The sequence below is a fragment of the Peromyscus leucopus genome, chromosome 4 (assembly GCF_004664715.2).
Source record: "Peromyscus leucopus breed LL Stock chromosome 4, UCI_PerLeu_2.1, whole genome shotgun sequence".
In the NCBI taxonomy this organism is placed as follows: domain Eukaryota; kingdom Metazoa; phylum Chordata; class Mammalia; order Rodentia; family Cricetidae; genus Peromyscus; species Peromyscus leucopus.
The window spans coordinates 92,744,083-92,768,487 of NC_051066.1; the positions used below are offsets into that span (position 1 = coordinate 92,744,083).

At 41.7% G+C, this 24,405-nt stretch overlaps 1 protein-coding gene across 1 annotated transcript; it reads right to left on the reverse strand.

Moving 5' to 3' along the window:
- Window positions 1-1,821: 1,821 nt before the first annotated feature.
- LOC114705922 (protein dpy-30 homolog) lies at window positions 1,822-2,455 on the reverse strand. The gene has a single exon (XM_037204396.1). It carries the CDS (start codon window positions 2,381-2,383, stop codon window positions 2,045-2,047), a length of 339 nt encoding a protein of 112 aa, XP_037060291.1. The 5' UTR covers window positions 2,384-2,455; the 3' UTR covers window positions 1,822-2,044.
- Window positions 2,456-24,405: the final 21,950 nt, after the last annotated feature.

Consider the following 24,405-nt stretch of genomic DNA (forward strand, 5'->3'; position numbering starts at 1 on the left):
TATTTTATATATTTGTACACACACACACACACACACACACACACACACACACACACACACACACACACTGATTTCCCATAGCTATTTTAGGACACCATGTCCAAATCAGCTTATAAAAGGAAGGATGTACTGGGGCTTGTGGTCCAGAGGGTTAGAGTCTGTGATGATGGAGCAAAGGCATGATGGCAGGAACAGCTGAGAGCTCACATCTCAGACCCACAAGCAGAAGGCAAAGGAAGCCCATGGAGATGCTGAAACCTCATGAACTGACCCTAGTGGTACACCTCGAACAAGGCCACATCTCCTAATACTTAGAAAAAAGCCATCAACTGGGGACAAGTATTCAAATGTCCAATACTCATTCAAAAAAGAGGGCAAAGGATGTAATTATATTTTAATTAAAATGAATTAAATAAAAACCTAACTTTTTTACTATTTGTTGGTGCAGGCCCATGACTGATGAGATCCACTATCAGTTTTTTCATTCTCTTTGAAAGGTAAAGGCCTTTTGGGGCTCAAAAGAATTCTCAAGGTCTTTTGATAGAAAATATAGTTGAGAGATTAGTATTCTGAATGGAGACTTAATTACCCTTTCCCAAGTGGTGCTAAGCCTAAATCCTACCAAGACCTGTGCTTTTTTTTTTTTTAAACAGGGGGGTGTAAATCAGTAAGATCAGTTTTGTGTTATCCACAACTCAATACACACTTTGTACATGGAAGCACTCTTGAGGGCTAGAGTCTTTCCTAACTTTCAGTGGGATCAACCTATTCCTCACTCCAGATACCAGCACTGTGGCACTTTTGATTGGCTTAGAACAGTTTACTGCGTGAAGAAACACAATACACAAGAAAGCCCAGGTTCTTTCCCTTTTCCAATGTACAGTCACCACCGAACAAGAAGCGAGTTCTTTAGATACTGCGTCACCGGCTCTGCCTCCAGAGCCTGGACAGTATTATTGTCTGGTAGGGACTATGCCAGACCCATCCCCTCCAGGACACTGTGAGCGACAAATCCTCCTGCAGAAAGTTGACCTGTTCAATGTCCTTTAATTATAAATTCTTCTAGGAGGTGCCTGGATGTCCCTGGCCATCGACCACTCATCTAGGATAGAGTAGGCTTTCCAAAAGCTGAGCATCTTATCTAAGGGCTCCATCTATGGGCAGATCAGTTCCAGTGTGACCAACTCTTTTTGCCTTTCTATGGCTCAGCAGAAATAGAGACTGTTCTATTACTTACAGACATTGTGGATGTCCTTCCCCCTTAGGAATCTGCACACATTGAGCTTGGAAACCTAAATGACCTACATAAGCTCTGGAACTATCTCCTTTGTCCTCTTCCCCTTCCTGTTCAGAGGGCATCTGGAACTAGAGTTACAGGCAATTGTGAGACACTCTGTGAGTGTTAGGAACAAACTCTGGTCTTCTTCGAGAGAAGCAAGGGCTCTTAACATCTGAGTCATCACTCCAGCTCTTTCTTTCCCTTCTTGTCTGAGGTAGTGAGGGGCCAGTTTTGCAGCTGAAGTCTCTTCCCTGTTGGATGAATCGTATTGTCAGTAGTCAATACCATCATCTTGAAGTCTCCAGCTTGATGCATTTCTCTCTGGCCACCATAGAAGCCAGCTTCCAGGTTTTTTGTTTGTTTGTTCATTGTTGTATTTTATTAAAACTATTACTTTTTCTTTTGATGTGTTTGCATCATCTCTTTTCTTTAGAAATGAATAAAACAGATGATAAAAATCCCTTTATTTACTTCCCAATCATAGTAACTAAGTTCAAAGTTGTATATATTCTGTCTAGATTTTCTTTTTCTTTTTTTTTTTTTTGGTGTTTTAACAGTTTATTTTGAAGGTCTTTTCAAAAACAAAGTAAAAGACAATCTGAGAAAAAATTTGCACAGATGATACTCATTAAATAAGTATGGTGATTAAATCAGACAAGGGGATATGTTCTCTTCTGCAACTTCAGAAGAGAGTTCTGTGGTCCTGAAGGTTCCAAAGGGGGAGGGGAATCATGGCAATTAAAGCTGCCTCGTAATCATGTAAATCTACAGTAGCAACCAAATGTTTCTTTTCTTCCCAAGTAATCGATTTTGATCTTCAAACTGTGCCTTATTTTTTAAAAGATAAGATGCTAGAAACTCAATGGGATTTGGTGGTCTTTCCTTTGCAAGCACAGCAAGACCCTGTAATAAGGTAGGCACAACTGTCTGATCCAGGTAGGCACGGGTTGGCAAAGACTGTAGATCCACCTTCTGTTTTGATGACTTCTCTGCATTAATCTTCTCATTTTCGACTATCCTCTCAACGTTGTCTGTGAGACCGTACTTGGAGTGAGGGTTTTCTGCAACCTGCGTCTGTCCCTCCAGCATCTGCTCTGACTCCATGGCAGACCCTGCAAACCGCAGTCAACAGGATACCAGTCCACGCCAAGGCTGTCGGTTCCTAAGTGCCCTGCACGGCGCCACCGACTCCCAGCGCGAACCGCCTGTCTAGATTTTCTTACCTTTAGATATACATATTCTCAACATGTGGTATTTTTTTAATGCACATAAATAGTATATTATGATTTTTTTCTTTTGCTACATTTCCTATTTTTCAGGTCTCCTTTAACACCAATGTAATCAGGAATTCATGTTAACGATGGCTTATTCCACCACTATATCAGATTTGTCTGATGTCATCAATGGTACTGAGGCAACTTCTCCCAACTTGATGTAGTAACTAAAACAGCCAGCTGTGTGGAAGGAAGTCTTCTCTTAAGCAAGTATGAAAGTTCCTAGAGGAATTGCCTGAAGCAAAAGGATTTGGTGGCAGCATATGTTCATTTTCAACTACTCCGGAGCATGTGACATTGCTCTCCAGAAACACCCGAGATTTATGCTGTCCTCAGCCCCGAATGGCATCTTGTTTTCCCATGTCCTCACCAGCACCTGTGTGGTAACACTCCTTGGTATGACGTCATATTTTATTGACGGTCCTGATGTGTCTGTTGGCTGTTTGTGTTTCTTTGTATGTTTCCTCCTTACATCCTTTGCCTGTTTTAAAATGTGAATTATGCCTCTTAACTTCTTTCTTATCAATTATGACAAAGGATGAGACATACCAAATTACTCTTCAAGACTTGGGGTGTTTTACCAGCTAAGTAACATGTCTTCAGTCTGATTATCAAATTTCAAATTGTGTCTCAGACTAGTAAATAGTGAGGTGGAGGAGGTGGCTGTGAATTTTCTTCTAGAGAGTATGGATTTTTTTCTTTTCCTGGGTGATGGAACTGTGGAAGAATGTGGCATGGGGCACAGAGCTCTGCTGTGCTCTACAGGCCTGGCTGTACCACTGGATGGGAGAAATACGTGATTCTCATGTGGAGAGTGTAGCCTGGTAGATGGCTATCCTCTTCTGGTCCAGCCAGGCTTCCAGATCTCAGTTGCTCTGGAGGAAAATTAGAATGGGTTCCACAGCATGATGTTTTCTTAGGACACAGACCTAAGAAACAAAATCTTATAAAAGAACTAGCAACTTATCAATAGAGCATGGGAAAGAAAGTTTCTTATTAAATATATAGTTAGTAGTTTTAAATTACCAATTAATTATCAACTCCTTCTAACTTCCTGGCAGAAAAACCTCAGACTGGGGTTAGTGGTACAGAAAAATAATTTTCCACATTTGTAAAAACCATGAAGAGGTTCAATTCAGTAAGATGCAGAACCACAGAAGACAAAATGAACTCATCTGGACTCCACTCTTTGGTGTTGACTCTGTGGACAGTTTTATCAAGGACCTCTTAGTTGCAAGCGTGGAAGAAAGCTCAGACAGAGGAACAGAAGCCTCCCAAGGGACTGACTGAGTTACTGTATCATGCTGCTTCCTGGAAGGCAAGTGCTTTTATTATAGTGAGATTCGGCTGATGACCATGTCTACTGGGAAGCCTTTTGTAAGAATAAAACAAGAGTATCGCGGATGAATGGCACTCTGAATAGCAGGGTTTATGGAAGAGTCATTACCAAACAGAATGAAAACCACTGCTAATTTTGTATCAGGCACAGCTTGATTCTCTGGGTCAAGGTATTGTCTGTGTCATAGTCATTCCAATGACTATGTAAGGACACTTTACTAAGTGTAACTGCTGCTGTCCCTCTTTGTAGCTAGGATTACCACATATGCTGGCTTGTGGTTATCTGGTTTATACACTTGTTATTAGTTAGTAACGCACCTCTTTATTCTAAAATAAAATCCCTATTTTGTGCTGTAAATTATGTGGTCATTCCACCTTGAACTCTCTCTGGCTACTCTTGTATGTTCATTCATTTGACTCTCCTGGAAACTACAAACTCCTTGAGGGTAGCAATTATGCCTTGTTTTAGTATTTGTCTACCCAATTTTTATTGTTCTGTGTTCACTAAGTACTCGAGACTTCAAAAACAGAAGAATAAAATTCCATCCGAAGAGAATTCCCATCTTGAATATTTATTTTAATGCAGGTCCTTTGAGAGGTGGCATTCTGTGAGCACCTGAATGAAGTGCCTAGGGATGGATGGGATGGACCCAGAGGAGTTCAAAGGAGTTGGGGCTATACTGCATATATGAGAGGTGCTTTACTGTGGCAGTTGTGTGGAAACAGAGACAAATGCTGCATTTTCTTTTTGGCAAGGGTGGACTTTGAGCCAGTCCTTATGATTCATGACAGAAATAAAGCAAATGGTGACCCTGGCAATTTTTTTTTTTTTTTTTTTTTTTTTTTTAGTTTTTTGAGACAGGGTTTCTCTGTGCAGTTTTGCTCCTTTCCTGGATCTCACTCTGTAGACCAGGCTGGCCTCAAACTCACAGAGATCCGCCTGCCTCTGCTCCCAAGTGCTGGGATTAAAGGCGTGTGCCACGACCGCCGCCGCCGCCGCCGCCGCCGCCACCGCCACCACCACCACCATTACCACCACCACCACCACCATTACCACCACCACCACCACCATTACCACCACCACCACCACCACCACCACCACCACCACCACCACCCCCCGGCAGGCCCTGGCAATATTAAAAGGCTCTACAGTTCTCATGGACCCCACTTTTCTTCCCATCTGCAGTGAGAATATTTTGGGCAAGGTATTCCTATGCTCTGTGCAATCCTTCCAATAGACTTTATATATTTATTTAGATAATGTATAGTTCAGATATCTCATTAAGATATCATTCAGATACCTCCTTGAGAAAATTAGCTCAGGGAGGTTGAACAATTGTTCAAACCTGTCTATCTGTTTAGCATCAGAAGCTAGATTAGGCAGAGTAGCTCTCAATTTGTTCTTCATCCTCCAATGTCATTCAGGCATCAAATTTGCACCTCTCTAGAGCATACTGATTTCAGCTCCCTCCTTTCTTTCTAAGATCATCTTAACTTGGCATTGCCAGTCAGCAAAGCTGTGCCTTGAACAGCAGAGCCCATTTGCACCAAGTGAACGCCCAGAAACTCAAGGGAAATGGATAATATCACAAGCTGATTCCCAGTAAGTTTGAAAGACATAATTTTGAAAGGACTGGTTTGCTGAGGACTATCTTGGAAGGAAGACTACTTGACTGTATCACACAGAAAGAATATGAACGAGGTGAACTGGGCTTGTGCAGTGAAATGTAATGCCCACAGGGTAGGGAAGTGGAGAATTGCATCAATGTTGTGCGCACTAAATTGACAATGCCCTGTGTGGCAAGCTCTTCTTTTTGCCTGTCACCCAAGTACAAAAGCTGATAGGATGCTCATCATACGTGGCACAAATGAACGCAGCTTGTCTTGGCTACCCATCTTCTCATGTGACTGGAAAAAGTCTGGGTGGAAGTAAACACCTTCAGGACTCTGGCTGGCTACAGGGGGATGGTCTCTGGAGCTGGTTGGGAGGCTGGCCTTTGTTTCCATTTCCCTCAGACCTGTTTTCATTAAGGACCATAGGAGTGAAAAGGGGCTTGAAAATGAACTTCACAGATGACTCTGTGTGGAGAAATGTGACACACACCAGCAGAAGGGAAGAAACCACCTAAGGAATTAGGGAAATGAGAAAGGCAGGGACAAGAGGGGAACTGTCATGGAAAAAGCAAATGGATATGCCTGGGGCCGAGTAATCCACAAACCAGATATTCATCGGGTGCAAACAGTTTGAAACACATCAATTTTTTCAACAGTTTGCTGTAAAATGGCTTCATTTGGATCGTTAGGGGACCAAGGTGGGTGGGCAAGTCAGGGAGAAGTGGGTGTATGAGACTTCTAGTGTGAGTCTTACTCATATGTGTGAAGTGACCTCATTGTGGGGGCTTGCTCCATCCTCCCCTCCTACTGCTGCCCGACCCATGGGGTTGGCTGGGGTGCAGGGGAACACTTCTTGGCACTTTTAGATGCCTGTGTGGGGAAGCAGGTAGCACTCCAGCCACATGGCATCTGCTTTAGAAAGAGTGCTCCAGACTGCACTATTATTATTATTCTTTTAAATTTTCCTTCCATGTGTTTACTTGTGTGGTGTATGTGTATGTGTGTTCACATGTGTGTGCACGTACACATGGTTATGCGTGTGTGTGGAGACCAGAGGTTGACATAAGCTGTCTTCCTCAAATTATTCTTCCCATTGTTTTTAGAGGCCGGGTCACTTGTTGAACCGGAAGTCATTGATTTAGCTAATCTGGCTATCCAGCTTGCCCCAGGACCCCTATCTCCACCCGACAAGCACTGGGATTACAAGCAGGCTTCCACATCATCACTGCTTGAAGTGTGTGCTGGGGATCCAAACTCTGGTCTTCATGCTTGAGTGGCAAGCACTTTTTCCACCAAGACATCTCTCCAGCCTCTATTTTCTTATTATTTCAAAATGAATTTGAACTCTGAAAGAATATTCATTCCATTTGTTAAGAAGAAAAAGAAAAAGGATGTGAAAATTTCCAGTGGAAAGTGTGTCTCTTTTATGCAAAATGACAAATTTGAAGTCATTCTGTCTTTGTTGTTTTGATCTGAGAAGTCTGTTACTAAAAATCTTTCCTTTTAACCTCGCTTGTAAGGCTTTAACGATTATAAACTGATGATGGCCAGAGACTCTCCATGTTTGTAAGGCGGAACAGGACTGTTTGGGAAACAGCTGGAGACTCCACTGAGGAGCTCTGTTCAGATGAGACTTTGAGCCTGAAGGACTCTGAGGAAAGCCAGAGCCCTCCACCGCTTCCTGCTGGGTCAGAGGCTCCTGCCACAGGCTGCACCTCCCTGAAGGCTCATCCTCTTGCTTTGAGCAGCTCTTGAGTCTGAATAGCTACAAGCTGAGAAACTGGGCTGGATTTCAAGGTCTTAAAACTGCTGACCAAGGTCACCCTGGGAAGTGTGAAGTGGTGGTAGGGACTCCAGGCAACTTCTTTTATCCCACAAATTGATGATTGCAGGGAAATTAAGCCCCCAATATTAGGTGAAACAGCAGAGTTAAGGCAACATGATTGACTGGCAGCCTCTCACTTATTAAGGACAACAGGAAACTCTGTAAGATTCTTTGGACCTTGCATCTAGCTTTCCATTTTCCTTCTATCTCAGTAATTCCCAGCAGGGCAGTGGATCAGAATCACAGAGAGAGCTTGTCCAGCATTCAGGGATTTCCCTCATCCAGGATGGGGCTGAGGTGCACTGGGGCCAGGATGACCTGGGATGTGGTCAGTAAAGAAACAAGAGAGAGGCGTGACTACCATGTGCAGTCTGAGAGTCAGCAGATCTCCTATTCATGACATGACCAACAGGATGGAAGGGCTACTAGATATAATTACCAGCTGACCAAGCTTGAGGGTGCAGCTGGAGACAGTCAGCATCTGCGCTAGGAGAGCCACCCCTTTACGTCATGACCTAGATGGGCCTGTGCTTTGGCACAGGTATCCAAGGAAGGGACCAAGAGTTATGTCCTCAGCTTGTGGTCTTCTCTGGCAAGGAGGACTCTTAGCAGTCTCTGGTAAGGACTCTATAAAGCCCTAGTCTGTTTTGTTCTAGGATGGGCCTCGAACTACTGAAGCTGGGTTGGATTGTTTGAAAGGAAAGTGAAGGAAATGAAGAGCAGGTCTCTAGTGTGCAAAAATCTGTTGTTAATTTCAAGGCCCCCCCAAAAAGATGCAAGACCCGTGGTGTCTGGATAAAGGTGGACACTGGGGCCACACATGGGAATGAAGGAAGAGAAAAAGAGAATTGCACTAAGCCAAGAAAAAGCCTAGCACTCAGTCTGTGAGTTTTGCAAGTATGTGTGTGGTAGCCAACTTCTGATACTGGGATGCCAGGATGTGCTCGTCTGATTTGGAAGTCCAGGGTGAAGGCAAGTTGTGGTGGTATTGTGTTCCCCAAAATATTGTGCACCCTAATAAACTTATCTGGGGTCAGAGACAGAACAGCCACTAGATACAAAGGCTAGAAAATGGTGGCACTCACACCTTTAATCCTATCATTCCAGAGACAGAAATCCATCTTTTCAAGGATACAGCCAAGCATGGTGACTCATGCCTTTAATCCCAGAAAGTGAGCCTTTAATCCCAGGGAGTGGTGGTACAAAGCAGAAAGGTATATAAGGTGTGAGGACCAGAAACTAGCAGCATTTGTCTGATTAAGCTTTCAGGCTTTCGAGCAGCAGTTCAGCTGAGTTTCATTCTGGATGAGGGCTCAAAGGCCAGTCTGAGGAAACAGGATCAGCTGAGGAACTGTCAAGGTGAGGTAGCTGTGGCCCATTCTGTCTCTCTGATCTTCCAGAGTTCACCCCAATACCTGGCTCAGGTTTGATTTTATTAATAAGAACTTTTAAGATTCCTGTTACAGCAAGTCCATGTGACTACATCTCTTCACTGAAAGCGCAGTCCCATTCCCAAGTATGGTCTGCCTGATGGAATCCTTTCTATCTCATGGGGAATGATGTGAGATGTCCAGTAGGGTCAGTCCCAGAAGACTCAGCATCGGTGAAATGACTCCTATCATGTCAGAGTCTATACCTTGGGCTCAGGTCAAGGTGTATGTGTGTGTGGTGCTTGTGGTATGTGTGTGTGTGTGTGTGTGTGTGTGTGTGTGTGTGTGTGTGTGTGTGTGGTACCTTCAGTGTATATGTGTGTGTGTGTATGTGTGTGTGGTATGGGAGGGGGGTAAGTAGAACAAGCTACCTAGTCCTGGTTGAATGACTGGCTGAGTGGAATGTGGGAACCACAGAGATTCAGTAAATCTACCCTGGAGGCCGGTGGCCTCTTCAACTGAGGTGTGGTCAGAAGCAAGTTGATGGTGAGTGGAAACAGCCAGAAAGAGGTGAACACTGGAACTGGGAGGCTTCAGTTACCTGGACACTTGCTTGGAATCAGCCTCCCCCCGCCCCAGCTGCTCTTCTCCCTGCAAATAGTTACTTGTAGACACTGCATCTCACAAAATTTACAGTTTAAGTGGGCTTTTGATAGATTCACACATGTTATTTTTTTCCTCTGTGTGAGAAGGATCTCTGATGCTAATCTCAGTCATCACCTTGTCTATTCTACACAGCACCTACAATGACCCTGCTAACTTATTTGCATTTATTTCTATTTTATACTCAAATTTTATCATGATTTTTATTCTTGAAAACTTCTGCATGTTTGTAATTTTATGATTTTGTCCACCCCACCCATTCCCCTCTTCAGCTCCTTCCTGTAGGTTCACAACATGTCTTCCTCTCAACTTCATGTCGTCCGTCTACTTCATCTTCGCTCTCCTCTTCTTCCTTTTTCTTTCTCTCTCTCTCCTCCTCTTCCTTCTCCCCCTCCTTCTTGATAGCCTACTAAATCCAATTAGTGCTGCTCATATGGACAGGGGTGTAGGACTGTCTACTGGAGCATGGAAACACCTTCATGCTGACAACGACAATAGCATGGTTCCCCCTTCCCCACAGCTGCCAACGGCCAGGCGCTTCTCGGTGAGGGCTGGGCCTTTATTGTGGCTGTCTCACATTGGACTCTTATCTCCGTGGAGGATGTATTGAGATGCTTTCCCCATGCTGTCCCTCATGCATGTACTATGCCCCATAGATGGCTGGCTCTGCATGATGTCACAGCCAGGAGAGGAAGTGATGGCTTTCATACTTGTTCTTTCAGAACAAGAGCTGCCTTGGTGTGGTTGGCATCAGTGGTACTCTCTAACCAAAGGTGGCATTGCAAGCTGGACACGGGATGGCACATCTGTTCTCTAAGGTGCTTTCTTCTCTCTGGGTATGTGTCTGCTAGTGCTCAGTGTTTGAAATGACACAAGACCTTATGCTGGTGGGATGTCCCCAGAGACCATGCTGCACCCTGGGCATGCCTACACCTGAGGTTGTGTGTGGGGTGAGGAAGATGATAGATGAGTTGCTCACCAGTGTGAGTGGCAGCAGGCTTCCTGGAATCAGGCCACCTCAGCGTCCTACCGTGTGACTGCTTGACCTGTCTTCAGCTCTGCCTCTAGAGCAGAGGCCGGTATCAGCACCACTGCCTGCTGCTGGGCTGACTGTAAGGATCGAGTTCTTGTATATAAAGCACCAGGCCTTACAAAGCATTGCATGCACACCAGATCTCGTTATCACTGCTGTGAGACAGAGAAATCATTGCTGTCTTCATGAAAGTCGCCAGTACTTACAATGGCTGTGCACTGAAATGATTTTTTTGTATCAGTGAAGTTTTTTTGTTGTTGGGACAAAACCTGAAAAAAAAAAAAAAACACCTTAAGGAAGGAAAGATTTATGTTGAGTCACGATTTGAGGATAGTACAGTCAATCAGGGAAAGAAAGCATGGTGGTAGGAGCTTGGTGCAGCTCATCAAGTGTGTCTCCAATCAGGAAGCACAGAGAGGGGGAGAGAGGGGGGAAGAGAGAGAGAGAGAGAAGAGGAGAGGAGAGGAGAGGAGAGGAGAGGAGAGGAGAGGAGAGAGGAGAGGAGTTACACTATTGTTGAGCAAGCATTTTCAGTCCAGGAGCCTAGCCCATCGAACTGTACCACCTACAGTTATATTAAGTCTTCCCACACAGCTTACAAACCACACAGAGGCCTGAACCGAGTCTTCTCCTAGGTGACCCCAGATCCCATAGAGCTGACACCCAGTGTTCACCACCACAATTTTCATAATCCTTTGTAGCTGTTTCGTTCCTCGGGAGCTGCTACTAGTTTAATGACGTTGCCTAAAATGAAAGATCATAGTGTTTATTTTTGCACCATAAGAGAAAACTCTTTGAGTTAGCATCCTGTAGCAGACACTCCTTAAGGTGGCACTTGATGACTCAGGCCCTTATTTAATTCTGTCATTTTTTTTTTTAAAGGTGGGGCCTGTGATTTGCTTGTAGCCAATAGACTATGGGAAAGGGAAAGGTGAGGGAATTTTGTGTTTATAGCTAAGATCGCTACACAAATGACTGCCAGTTAACTCGAAGTGAGAGTATCCTGAGTGGGCCTGACTTAGTCAGATGAGATCCATTCAAAAAGCAAAAGGATGCAGGTGAGCACTCTCCTGAGAGGGAAAACTTCTCTTCCTAGTTTTGAGATAACAAACATCTGATAATTCTACAGCCCTGTGGAAACAAATCCCAATATTCCATATTCTAAGTTGAGGGCATTTACCTGGGGCTATTCTCTAGAGGGTGTTCTGTTGAGACCATGACTCAGCTGTTTGTGGCTTTGGAGGCCTGAAGACTTGTCTTCTCAGCCATCTGTCAATGCCTGGAACTGGTGAGATAACAAATGGGTGTGATATGTTGTAGTAATTTGTTACACATCAGAAAAGATATGTATCATATTAGAGAGAGACCTCTCACTGGTAAAGGCAGCTTGAAATCATTGCTACTACATAAATGTAAAAGGCACATCAAGGGGACACACAGATATAGGAGAAAATGCTAAGAGCAAAAAATAAATTCAAGCAAGGCAAAAAGCTGTATTTTAATATAATATTTTAAATTAATTTGTGAATTTCACACATATGTACAGTGTGTTTTGATCATATTTGCCTATCACTCCTCTCTCTAATTCAGTGCAGATCCACCCTCCACTTATCATCCCCCATTATACTTCATTTTCTCTTTTATTTAATAATCTACTAAGTCCATTTGTGTTGCTGATATACATGTTGTGATCAGGCAATCCAATGGACCATAGATGTCTTACAGGGAACATACATACTTAAAGAAAATTGACACCCCCCCACCATCAGTCACCAACTGTCAGAAGCTCCTCAGTTATTGATGGAAGCTTGTGGGGGCCCAGAGACTCTATAGTGTGGCCTTATTACATTTTGACTCAAGATCAGAGAGTCTGAGTTTGTTTTGCCCCTCAAGGCTGAATAATAGGATGTTTTAGCCAAAGGCATGATTACCAGTTATCTTATACTTCAAGGCCTAATTACAGATTCTTTGCTGTAAGGCATTGCTACTAGATGTTTTGAGAATTAAGTAAATGTCTGTACTTTGTATCTTGAACCATGGTGTTCTTGAGAGGGGGAGGTCTTTTTCCTCTCCCCTTGCTGGTGTATAAAAGCCCATGAGGAATAAACTTGTGGTGACTATGGTATTGACCCAGAGCCCTACAAACCTATTCTATGTCTCTGTCTTTTTCTTTTTCTCCCTATTTATGCTGGAATCTTTACTGGCTTGGTCTTGTACAGGTCATGTGCAGGCAAGCACAGCTGCTGGGAATTCATGAGTGCAGTGGTCCTATCCTGTCCAGAAGCTACCTCCCACTGTGCCCTCCCAACCTCTCTCTTACTGTCTTTCCACCTCATCTTCTGCAATGTTACAAAAGTTATTCTTAAGTGAAAAGTCATACAGGAAGTCAGCCTGCTACCGATTGTATGGTAAGAAGGTACTGGTGTAGTCATTAGCTGGTAAACTTGCAATTAAAAGGTAAGTTTGAGAATTTGTATAGAATTCTTCCAACTCAATAATGCAAAGGAAAAGATCCCAATAAAAATGGGGAAAATGTGAATAGACATCACTTAAAAGATGATACACGAATGGCCAATAAGCATATGGAAAACTACTCAGCATCATTAAGAAAACAAGGTCAAGAATTACAAGGTGGTAATTCCCCATCTTGAGGATGTTTATAGTTTGCAAGACAATAAAAATGGTAACTATGTGGTAAAACAGCAACTCCTGATGATTTGTGAAGCTTTTTGTTCACAAGTTGGACTGTGAGTTTGACTGGCAGCCAATAGTACAGCACCAGTGCTGAAAACCCACTCTATATATCCAGGCCAACATGTATGCCTGGCATCATTGTAGACAAAGCCGGTGATGAAGAGCATCTTGTGTAAGCACCATTGCATCACAGAATAAACACTGCTCTCAAATACCACCACAGCCTAGGGCTTTTCCAAAGAAAGCTTTTGACATCCGTCATCATCAGCCTTAGACAGCTCTGTGTTTGTGCTGCCTGAGGTCTCCTCTTCTCCACAGATGCAGGGAGTCTTCTGGCAAAACACAGTCAGTTCCAAGGTTCTGGGAGTCTGGGGTTCATTTTTCCCCCCATTCAGGGAGGAAACAAAACAAACTGAAGAAATTAATCTCTAAGAGCTCTTCAAATCTAGCTCCAGTCTCCATCCTCCCTTTATCTCTGTCTGTCTGTCTCTCTCAAAAGTTTTGTTCTAGTAAGATGTTCTGCAGGCAAAAGCAATTGTTGCATAAACCTGACAACCTGAGTTTGATCCTTAGAACCCACAGTAGAAGGAGAGAACCAACGTCTACCAGCTGTCCCCTCACTTCAAATCAATGTTCACATGGGATAATAACACATACAATACACTACAGTATTTTTATTTAAGAAATAATAAAGGGTTCACTTTAATTTTATCCCTTTTTAGATCTCCATTGCACTATATCCAAGAAAAACATTCACTGGCAAGCTGCTCTAACCATACCCTCATTACTCACGACCACTGGAGTATCCAACCCCCTGTACCTCTGTGCCTGTTAGTTTTCCTACCCTGACCTACTGTTCCCTATTTTATTATGGTTACCTAAATCAAATCCACTTAGGTAGCTTCAGTTACCCAGCCCTTACAACATGATGGTACATGTCTATAATCTAAGAATCAGCAGGCAGAAGCAGAAGGATTGACACACAAAGTTGTGGCCAACTTGATTAACATAGAGAGTTCCAGGCCACCCAGAGCTATGTAACAATACCATGTCTCAAAGCAGAAGGGGTATGGTGGGATATTTTTCTGTATGCTGTGAATATGTGTTGCTCTGATTGGTTGATAAATAAAGCTGTTTGGTTAATGGCAGGGCAAAATTAGGTTAGGTGGTACATTCAAGCTGAAAAGACAGAGGAAAAAAAGGGTCTGGGGAGAGGCTGTGAGCTGCCACCAGGAAAAGCAAGATGTAAAAGTCCCAGTAAGCCATGAAGCCATGTGGCAAGACATAGACTAAAAGGAATGGGTTGAATTAAGTTATAAGAGCTAGTTAATAATGTGCCAGAGTCATAGGCCATACAGTTTGTAATTAGTATTAAGTCTCTGAGTTATTATTTTATAAATGGTTGTGGGACTGTGGGGCCAGGTGGGACCAGAAAATGTTCCAGTTACATTTGGCGCCCAATGTGGGGCAAGAATTTCCACCCAAAACCTGAGAAAGCTTTAAAAAAAAGCTTCTAAAATGGAGCTAAAAACAACTTCCTAGTTGTGTCTCTTAGGCAAGCCATGATACTGAGATGCCATGGCATGTGGGCTTGAACTACAGTATGGCAGGTTCATGGCTTGTTAGCTTGACCCACAGCATGGTGGATTTCTGCCATGATACACAGAGGTGTCTCCAAGCTGTGTAGTGACTTCATGGTGGATTTAGCTTCTGCTAGTACAGACAAAAAAGAAAAGGTTTCTGGGATACACACTGCTGGATGGAGGCATAGACCCACTGCTTCCTAGAGTTGGTGATGAGCATGGCTCCGAGAGCTGGCAGTAAATGTACCTCCTCCATGTTGGGAAGCTGAGGGAGCGGGGCAGAGTCAACAGCCAAAGTCACTTCCCTGCTTAACAGTTTAAAAACTCTCCTGGTCAGAGAAAGATTATAGATTCATAATACAACAGATTCAGATGGAATAAAACTCTAAACAGTTTATGATGTGTATAAAAATGTACGTAGGCTTAAAAGAGAGAGGGAAAAGAATATAGGCAGTTATATAAAGCAATAGTTTAAAAAAAGTCTTTAAAGAGATAATAAAAATAATATAAAAGTTAAGCCATGTAAAGTTGGAAATTACACAGTTGGAATCTGGATTATGTTGTCTTTGGGATTTTTAACTAGAGAGAGACATTTGATTTTAAAGGCTGCTGAATTAAACCAATATATAAATTTTAAAGGTATCTTGTTTTCAAAATTTGGGTCTAAGAATATGTTGCTTTGAAAAGGAGGCTCTCTACAGGAAGCAAGAGGCTATGGATTTATTCCAGGTTAAGATGTAATTGAGTTGATTAAGCGAGACTTCCTAAACCTTGACAGATGGTATCTATCAACAAAGGTTATAGATGGTCTTCCCAGGACCTCACCATTATCTCAAATTTTCTCAGGATCCCCATAAAATTGCCAGCACCACCAATCATCAGGAAGTAGTATGAGAAACTATGCCCAAATTCACAAAATATTGTTTATAAATGTTCATTTTTTAAAGGAGGTTGATTTTAAACACAATCTCCTTCTAAAGAAGAAAAGGGGGATATTATAGATATAATAGGATGAAAGGGTAGATTACTGAATCTACTTTTAAAGTGCAACAACTTATTTGAAATGTTACATTTCTATTTTACATTGCTATGGATTTTGGTTTATTGATATAAATTTGAAGTTAATTTTGTTATATATATATATTTCTACTCTTATCTAAGGTATTATGTCTATGCAACTCATTTAAAATTGTAATATATAATTAAAAATACAAAATAATTAGTTATCTATGATAGTCAAACTTATAGTCTTGTTAATTAAGTTTTCTGATATATATTGAAATAGATATATTTTGATTAGGTAGATAATCTTCAAAGACCTACAGAATATGGCATTTGAAATGTTTTAAAAACTTAGGCTTCTCTGGACAATGAGACATGTCTGCTCCTGGCAGCACCAATTACTTCAAAGAGGATGATGGACATCAAAGAAACTCCATGTGAAGTTTGCTTTCTTTTTGGCAAAAGTCAGCCATTTGGGCAAGAAACTACTCTTGCCTGGACTGCTTGATAATATGTTGTATAAACTGGACATACAGGACCCATAGGAAAATGACCACTGAATTTTGCCAAAACAAGGCAAAATGGTCCTTCAGTTTCCTGCCTCACAGAGGAGTCTGCCAGACATTTTACAGGACACAGGGAAAAGTGACTGAAAGACTCTAGGCATATAGGCTGAAGATGGATACCCCAACATTACAGAGGAACTTTGGACTATTATCCAGGCAGCCAACTGTCTCTATCATTTCCAGAATTTTGGAAGTGGTTTACAATGCACTTCCTGTTTACTTAGGTAATATTATATCCCTCTGGGGTCTTTAATGGAATTGAAGACTAGATAATTATAATTATAGTTTTCCTTAATTATGATAAAAGATAAATTAGATATGAAACTTTAGACTTACAAATATAGGATAGATAATAGAATATTTTCTCTAATTTTGCCAAATACGATAGACTAGGTATTGTAATGGTAATTCTTGCTTGATAACTGTTTTACTATGTTAAAGTTGAAACTTTCCTTTTTGATTAGACAGACAAAGGGAAGTGCTGTGGGATATCTTTCTGTATGCTGTGAATATGTGTTGCTTTGATTGACTGATAAATAAAGCTGTTTGGCCAATGGTGAGGCAGAATAAGATTAGGCGGGACATTCCAACTGAAGAGACAAAGGAAAAAAAGAGTTAGGGGAGATGCTGTGAACTGCCACCAGGAGAAGAAAGATATAAAAGTGCCAGTTAGGCCATGAAGCCACATGGCAAGACATGGAATAATAGGAATGGGTTGAATTAAGTTATAAGAGCTAGTTAACAATGTGCCAGAGCCATAAGACATACAGTTTGTAATTAATATCAAGCCTCTGAGTTATTATTTTATAAGCGGCTGTAGGACGGTGGGGCTGGGTGGGACCGGAAAAACTTCTGGTTACAGAGGGGTGTGATTAAATGAAAATAAGACTTTCTGCACAGCAAGGCAACACAACACGCAACATTCTCTTCATTTCTTACTGAAGCAAAGACTATTTAGTCAGCAGAGCTGGAGCACTGATGATTTGAAGCCCACACAGATCTGTCATTGGCTGAGATGGTGGAGATTAACTGCTGAGAACAAGAGAAAACATTTTCCTAGGCAAAGGGGGGGCTAGAAGCATCACAGGCTGTCATGGAAGTCACCTGGTCAAGACATGGACCTGGAACCTGCCCAGTTGAAACCTCATCCCAGTAAGGTTTGGGGAGAAGCCCTGTATTAGGACATGAGAGAGAGAAGCTACTAAACAGCCTGGATCTGAAGTCTTTTCCGTGTCCTCTCTGTTTCTGCCCCACTAGATGGAGGACTCTGGCTGTTTTCAATTCACCCAGGCTGCACCTGATTGCTCCAAGTTTAGGGGTCCTTAACAAAAGTTCAAAATCTACTGTTGCATTGTGTAATAACATGTACACCACAAATCCATTATCCTCAAATGTATATATCAAGGGATTTTTTTAGTACTTTTCCAAGGTTGCAAACATATTAATTTAAAAATAATATCATCGTACTCCCTCAAGAAAATGTATCATATCTGTTAGCAGCCATGCTTTGTTTTCCCTCCCCAATTTCTGTACAAAATTCACTTAGTTCCTGTCTTTGTGGAATTGCTGATTTTATTTAGGTAGACTTATACAATATACAGTTTTTGTATCTGATTCTTTCGCTGAGCATTACCACTTTACACCATTTGTTTTTGCAGATAAACATTATTGCATTGTATGAATACAACCACATTTTGTTTACTCATTCATCAGTTGATGGGCATTCGAGACTGTCACTTCTTGGATTTCACAGTCCTGGTGCTGTGAACATTCACGTCACAAGTGTTTGAAGAGATGTACATTTTAAGTTCTCTTACATATGTATCTATGAGGGAAAGGCTGGCTCCCACAGTAGCTCTAACTCTGAAGAACTGCCAGTCTCCTAAAGCATCCGTTCCATTTTACATTCCCTTCATCATCAGTGTTGCTGATGCTGGAAGAGCCTTTAGAGACTTGTTTCTTAGTTTGTTTTGTTTTCTCCATGCATGGAGGGAAAAATGAACCCCAGACTCCCAGAACCTTGGAACTGACTGTGTTTTGCCAGAAGACTCCCTGCATCTGTGGAGAAGAGGAGACCTCAGGCAGCACAAACACAGTGCTGTCTAAAGTTGATGATGACGGATGTCAAAAGCTTTCTTTGGAAAAGCCCTAGGCTGTGGTGGTATTTGAGTGCAGTGTTTATTCTGTGATGCAATGGTGCTTACACAAGATGCTCTTCATCACCAGCTTTGTCTACAATGATGCCAGGCATACATGTTGGCCTGGATATATAGAGTGGGTTTTCAGCACTGGTGCTGTACTATTGGCTGCCAGTCAAATTCACAATCCAACTCATGCACAAGCAGCTTCACAAATCTCGGACAGAACTGCTTTGTGCTGACTGCTCCAGCTTTAAAGAGAAACATGCCCTTATTGGTCTTTCTTGGCTTTGGTTCTTGGCAGTTTAGGGTCTTTTTCACTGGAGGCAGGTAGCATGTGGCCGCAACCATTAGAACTCTGCTTTTCTGTCTTGATCCATGAAGGATGCCAGAAATCATTGGGGAATCAAGTTTGACCTCTTAACGTGCATGGGACTATATCCTTCAGGTTAGAGATCTGATATTTATCAAAGAAGCTCACCGCTCTCTGAACACAGGAAAAATTGTAATTTATGAAATTGCTCCTGGAAAATCAGTGCTTGATGGGAGGGATGAGGAAATGAGCTGTTTTCTCCTAATTTCTGTTCTTGATTGCTTTACAGTGGTGGCAGTTGTGGGCAGAGGCCATATGAGTTATTTTCTCCACAAGGAAAGTTCTCTGTGAGCCATGGAGACTCTTGGATGGGGTCTCTAGACACAGTATCTGGGTTTCCACCAAAGTAAAACTTGGGGTTCCAGGTGGGCCAGTCTCCTCCTTCAACATGCAGTAAATACATCTTTCTCCACACCTGTGTGTGATTTTTCCTCTAGCAAGTACCTAGCTTCAGCTTCATGTTACCTCTGTCATGCTCCAAATCCTGTTCCAATTGCCTTCATGAAGCAGTTACTAACCATGTGAATAATTCTCTTGCATCATGACACCCCTCGCCTTTCCTGCTTCTAAATGCTGTTGCTTGTATGTGTTGTATCCTCGACCAGATAACAAATAACCTGGGCACAGGATATACTGACAATGCAAGGCCAAGACTAAAATGAACAGTTGTGGCTTTGCAGGAGCATAACCATGGCATTTCCACATTTTTCTGTCTCCTAGGAATAAAAATAATGTCAAGAAGACACTGTAGAAACTCTTATCATTATAATATCATCTAATGGCCTTCAGATGGAGGTGTGCCCACAGCACTGTATTCTGGCTTTAGAAGCAGACAACTTCCCACCTTTAACATCTGACTGAAGAAAGCCCAAACTAGAATAGAATGCAACAAAAATGGGCTGAGGTTAAATTTCTTAAAATTGAAGTTTATACCCAGCGGGCACCAGATCCAGAAAAGAACCAGGCCTAGAGTGGAGGAGTTTCTATATGTGTGATTTTCCTTACCTAGAATATAGAATTCTGAGACATTTTAAAGACAGTTTTGAGACATCTTTTCACTTTAAGTTAGACCAAAGTCAAAATAAGGAGAATCACCTCATGATACAGGAACTACGCCAGAGTCAATTCATAATTAACTAATGTAAGTCATTGCTAGCACATACAGTGTATGTCATCTTCTACTCCTCCCCACAATCATTAGAACATTCCCGGGATCATATGTGTAAAGGAAATTTAGAAAGGATGTTATAAAGTTAAAGTCAAATCAAGTTTCCACGTTCTTCTTGCTGTAGTTTGAGTATGGCTTGAGTGTGTTCTCCACAGGTTCATGGCTGAAAGCCTGATACCTAGTGTAGTGGTAGAAGATGATGAGCCCCTAATGGGAGGCCTCTATGCTCACTGGAAACACCTTAAGAAGGGGTTGTTGGAGACTAACTCGTCTCTGACTTTTTGTGTCCAGCTATGATCTCCTCTTCTCATATATGTTCTTACATATGCCTTTCCACATAAGAATTTTTCCAAAGTCTGGGCAATGCTGGTGTCATACCCTTGAATCTCCAGAGTTGGAGATGCAATAAATCTTCTTAAAGAAATAGTTAGCCATCTTCCTCCCTCCTTTGTCTCTTACACATGTAAATTAACTTGGTTTTCTATTCTTTCCTTTATCTAAGTCTAAAATCCAGACTTAAGGGAAAATTCAAGATCATCATTTTCTCCAGTGTCTTAAAAGTCACCATATTAAAGGGTATTAGCTGGCTATTCCATGAAAAAGATTATAGCACTTTCTTTCTACCTCCTTCATAGGCATTTCTTTTTCCCCTTAAGTTGCTTTAATCATGTCTCAATATGTTGTTTTGTGGCTATCTCTTGTCTTTCTCTTGATTTTAGAACATAGCCACTGTGAAGATGGAAGATGGGCTCTCATCTTGTTTGGTGATGGCTCCTCCCCTCTTTTATTGATCAGAATCTTATATAGTTCAGGTTTGCCTCAAATTTATTATGTAGGTGTAGACAATTCTGAATTCCTGATCTTTTTGTCTTCACCTCCCAAGTGCTGGATTATTATAGGCTTATTATAGGCAAAATTTTCTTTACTTCTTCAAACATTCTTTTTAAAGTATCTGCATTTGAGTCAGCTAGTAAAATATCATCCATATAATGATAAATTATAGATTTAGGAAATTTTTTATGTACCACGTCCAATGGCTGTTGTATAAAATATTGGCACAGAGTTGGGCTATTCAGCATTCCCTATTGGAAGACCCTCCATTGAAATCTTTTAACCAGTTGAGAATTATTATAAGTAGGCACTGTGAAAGCAAATCTTGCTCTGTCTTTTTCTTGTAAGGGTATTGAAAAGAAACAATCTTTTAAATCAATAACTATGAGAGGCCATTCTTTTGGTAACAGAGTAGGCAAAGGAATTCCAGATTGTAGAGAGTCCATTGGCTGAATTACTTTGTTAATTGCTCTAAGGTCTGTTACCATTCTCCATTTACCAGATTTCCTTTTAATAACAAATACAGGAGAATTCCAAGGGCTGGTTGATTCTTCAATATGCTGAGCATTTAACTGTTCTTCTACCAGCTCTTCTAAAGCCTGGAGTTTCTCTGTTGTTAAAGGCCATTGCTGGACCCATACAGGCTTGTCTGTTGACCATTTTAAAGGTAGAGCTATTGGTGTTTTTGGAAGATTATCAGTTGTTGTGCCCTGTTCTTGTATAACATGGATGGCTGGTGACCACTCATTAGAATAATATCTTCTAATATTTCTCTCAGAAACATGTACTAGTTTATGATTTGTTTCTGAGATTGGAGGGATGTTAATCTGAGTATTCCATTGTTGCAACAAGTCTCGACCCCACAGGTTCATAGCTATGCTAGCCACATATGGTTTTAATTTTCCCCTCTGTCCTTCTGGACCTATACATTTGAGACATCTTGCACTCTGTTTCACTTGAGATAATATCCCAATTCCTAAAAGTTGAATGTTTACCTCCTGAAGAAGCCAAGTTGGATGCCAAAATTCTGGTGCAATTATGGTAACGTCCACACCTGTGTCTACCAGACCAGACAACAAAACACCATGTATTTTTATTGTTAATTTTGGTCTTTGTTCATTAATAGAAGTTTGCCAAAATTTTTTCTTTATGTTTTTTCCTGAATTTTCTATTCTCTCTGTTTCATCATCCCGACCAACATAATTTATTCCAATAGGCATTTGGTTATTTAGTTGCTTTGAGTAGGGGTTTCCTCTATAACTGCAGGAAAGGTTTGAACTGGATTTACTGTGGGGGCCTGCCTGAGGCCCCTCTGGGAGTTTCCCGAAGCGTGAAGCAAAGGGTTACCCTGTCTGTCCCTTGTTGATCTACATTCGTTGGTCCAGTGTTTTCCCTTACCACACCTTCTGCATACTCCAGAAGGAAGGGGCATTCTGTTGCCAGTGTTCCTTGAAGAAACATTGTTTCTAGGAATGACCTGTTTACAGTCCCTTTTCAAATGTCCCTGCTTTCCACATCCAAAACATCTAACATTTCTCAAACCTTTTGAAATTGCTTCTCGTTTACAGTCCCTTTTCAAATGTCCTTGCTTTCCACATCCAAAACATCTAACATTTCTCAAACCTTTTGAAATTGCTTCTTCTACCCACATATCATCATGTTCATGAGCCTCAACATTAACTGTATCTCTAATCCAATCTTCCAAGGGTGCAGATCTTGCCTTTAATGTCCTGATTATTCTTTTACATGCTGTATTTGCATTCTCAAAGGCCAACAATTCATTTATTATCTTACTGGCTTCTGAATTCAGGACCATTCTCTTTACTGCTGAAGTCAATCTTTGTAAGAAATCTGTGAAAGATTCTTTTGGGCCCTGTACAACCTTTGTAAATGACTCAGTTTTTTTTCCTGGTTCCTCAACTCTGTCCCATGCATTCAAGGCTGCTTTTCAACATAGAATTAGGGTTTGGACATCATATAAACATTGTGTTTGTACTGAAGCATATTGGCCTTCTCCAATAAGCTGATGCTGGCATACTTGTATTCCTTTATCCCTCCATTGTTTTTATGTATTTTTAGCCTCATTCTTGAACCACATTTTCCACTGGAGATTTTGTCCGGGTTCTAGAACAGCCTGTGCCAGCTCCTGCCAGTCCTGTGGTAGAACCCTATTATAAGTTGACCAGGTGATTAACTTGCCACCACACTTAGCAATTATAATAGTGCAGAAAACTATTAAAGTTGTTTTTCAAAAATCACATGTGTAATCAGATGGTTCTGTCCTGCCCACCAGTTACTGAATAACCACTCAGAGGCTTATATTCATTATAAATGTTTGGCCAATGGCACAGGCTTATTACTAGCTAGCTCTTACATTTAAATTAACTCATTTCTTATCTATGCTTTGTCACATGGTTTATGACTTGTTAACTCACATGTATTGCTCCCTCAGTGGCTGGCTGGCTTCTGCCCTGACTCCACCCTTCTTTATCTCCATCTTCAGTTTCATTGCACTGCCTAAACTTATTCTGCCTGGCCAATGACCAAAACAGCTTTATTATCAACCAACAAGAGCAACACAGCATACAGAAGGATATCCCATAGTACACATGCAGTTTCTTCTTTTTTCCTTTTTTCTTTTTTCTTTGTTCTCTGTGGTCTCACTGCTTTGCAGTTCTCTGTTGTTATAGTAGAGTTCTCCACATAAACATAACCAATAGGATACATTTAGATATGTAAGAGTAGGTTGCATATTTGTCCTGCCTGAAGATGAAGTCCAAGAAGCCCTCTGGTCTGCCACCTATGAGTTGGACAACAGAGGACCTCATGGTGTGACTCTTAGTTCAAGTTTTCTGGCTCCAGAACTGGATGGACATGGTGTGGTGGATGATGTTAGAAGTACTGGAGTAGTTCTGAAGACCTGAGAAGTAAATGTTCTAAATCTCTCTCTCTCTCTCTCTCTCTCTCTCTCTCTCTCTCTCTCTCTCTCTCTCTCTCTGTGTGTGTGTGTGTGTATGTTGGAGAGGTTGATGTTGGAAGACAGTGGCTGACACTGGGTGTCTTCTTCAATTGCTCTTTACCTTATTTTTGGAGACAAGAGTCTCTCTCCGAGTCTGAGCTCAGTTATTCTGCTAGACTGGTTGACCATCAAGCTCCAGGTATCTTCTCATCTCTGCTTCCCCAGCGTTGGATTAAAGGTGTATGTATGCTTCTGTACCTAGCTTTTCCCATAGATTCTGGGGTCTTCATGTTTGTACAGAAAGCACTTATTTAACTGAGCCATATTCCTAGCCCAAAGCTCTGAATGCTGAAGACAACTGATAGATGTCCCAGCTCAAGGGGGTGGGGAGAGATAAGAGAGACAGAGACAGACATACAAACACACACGGGGGGAGAGATAGACACAGATATACACACACACACATGCACACACACGCGTGCACGCACACACACACACACACACAATTTATTGTCTTTTCTGTTCTATTTATTGATTTGGAAGAACCCATTCACACCAATAAAAGTGAATCCCTTACTCAGTTAACCCACTGATTCAAATGCTAACCTGTTCCTCCTATCCCCACCTGAATACCCTCATACTCACACTAAGGCATGATATTTCCACAGCTGTCCAGATCTCTTTTAATTTAGTCA

What these genes read in the sequence shown, in the direction of transcription:
- LOC114705922 (XM_037204396.1), bottom strand. Translation starts at nt 2,383, where the DNA reads ATGGAGTCAGAGCAGATGCTGGAGGGACAGACGCAGGTTGCAGAAAAC.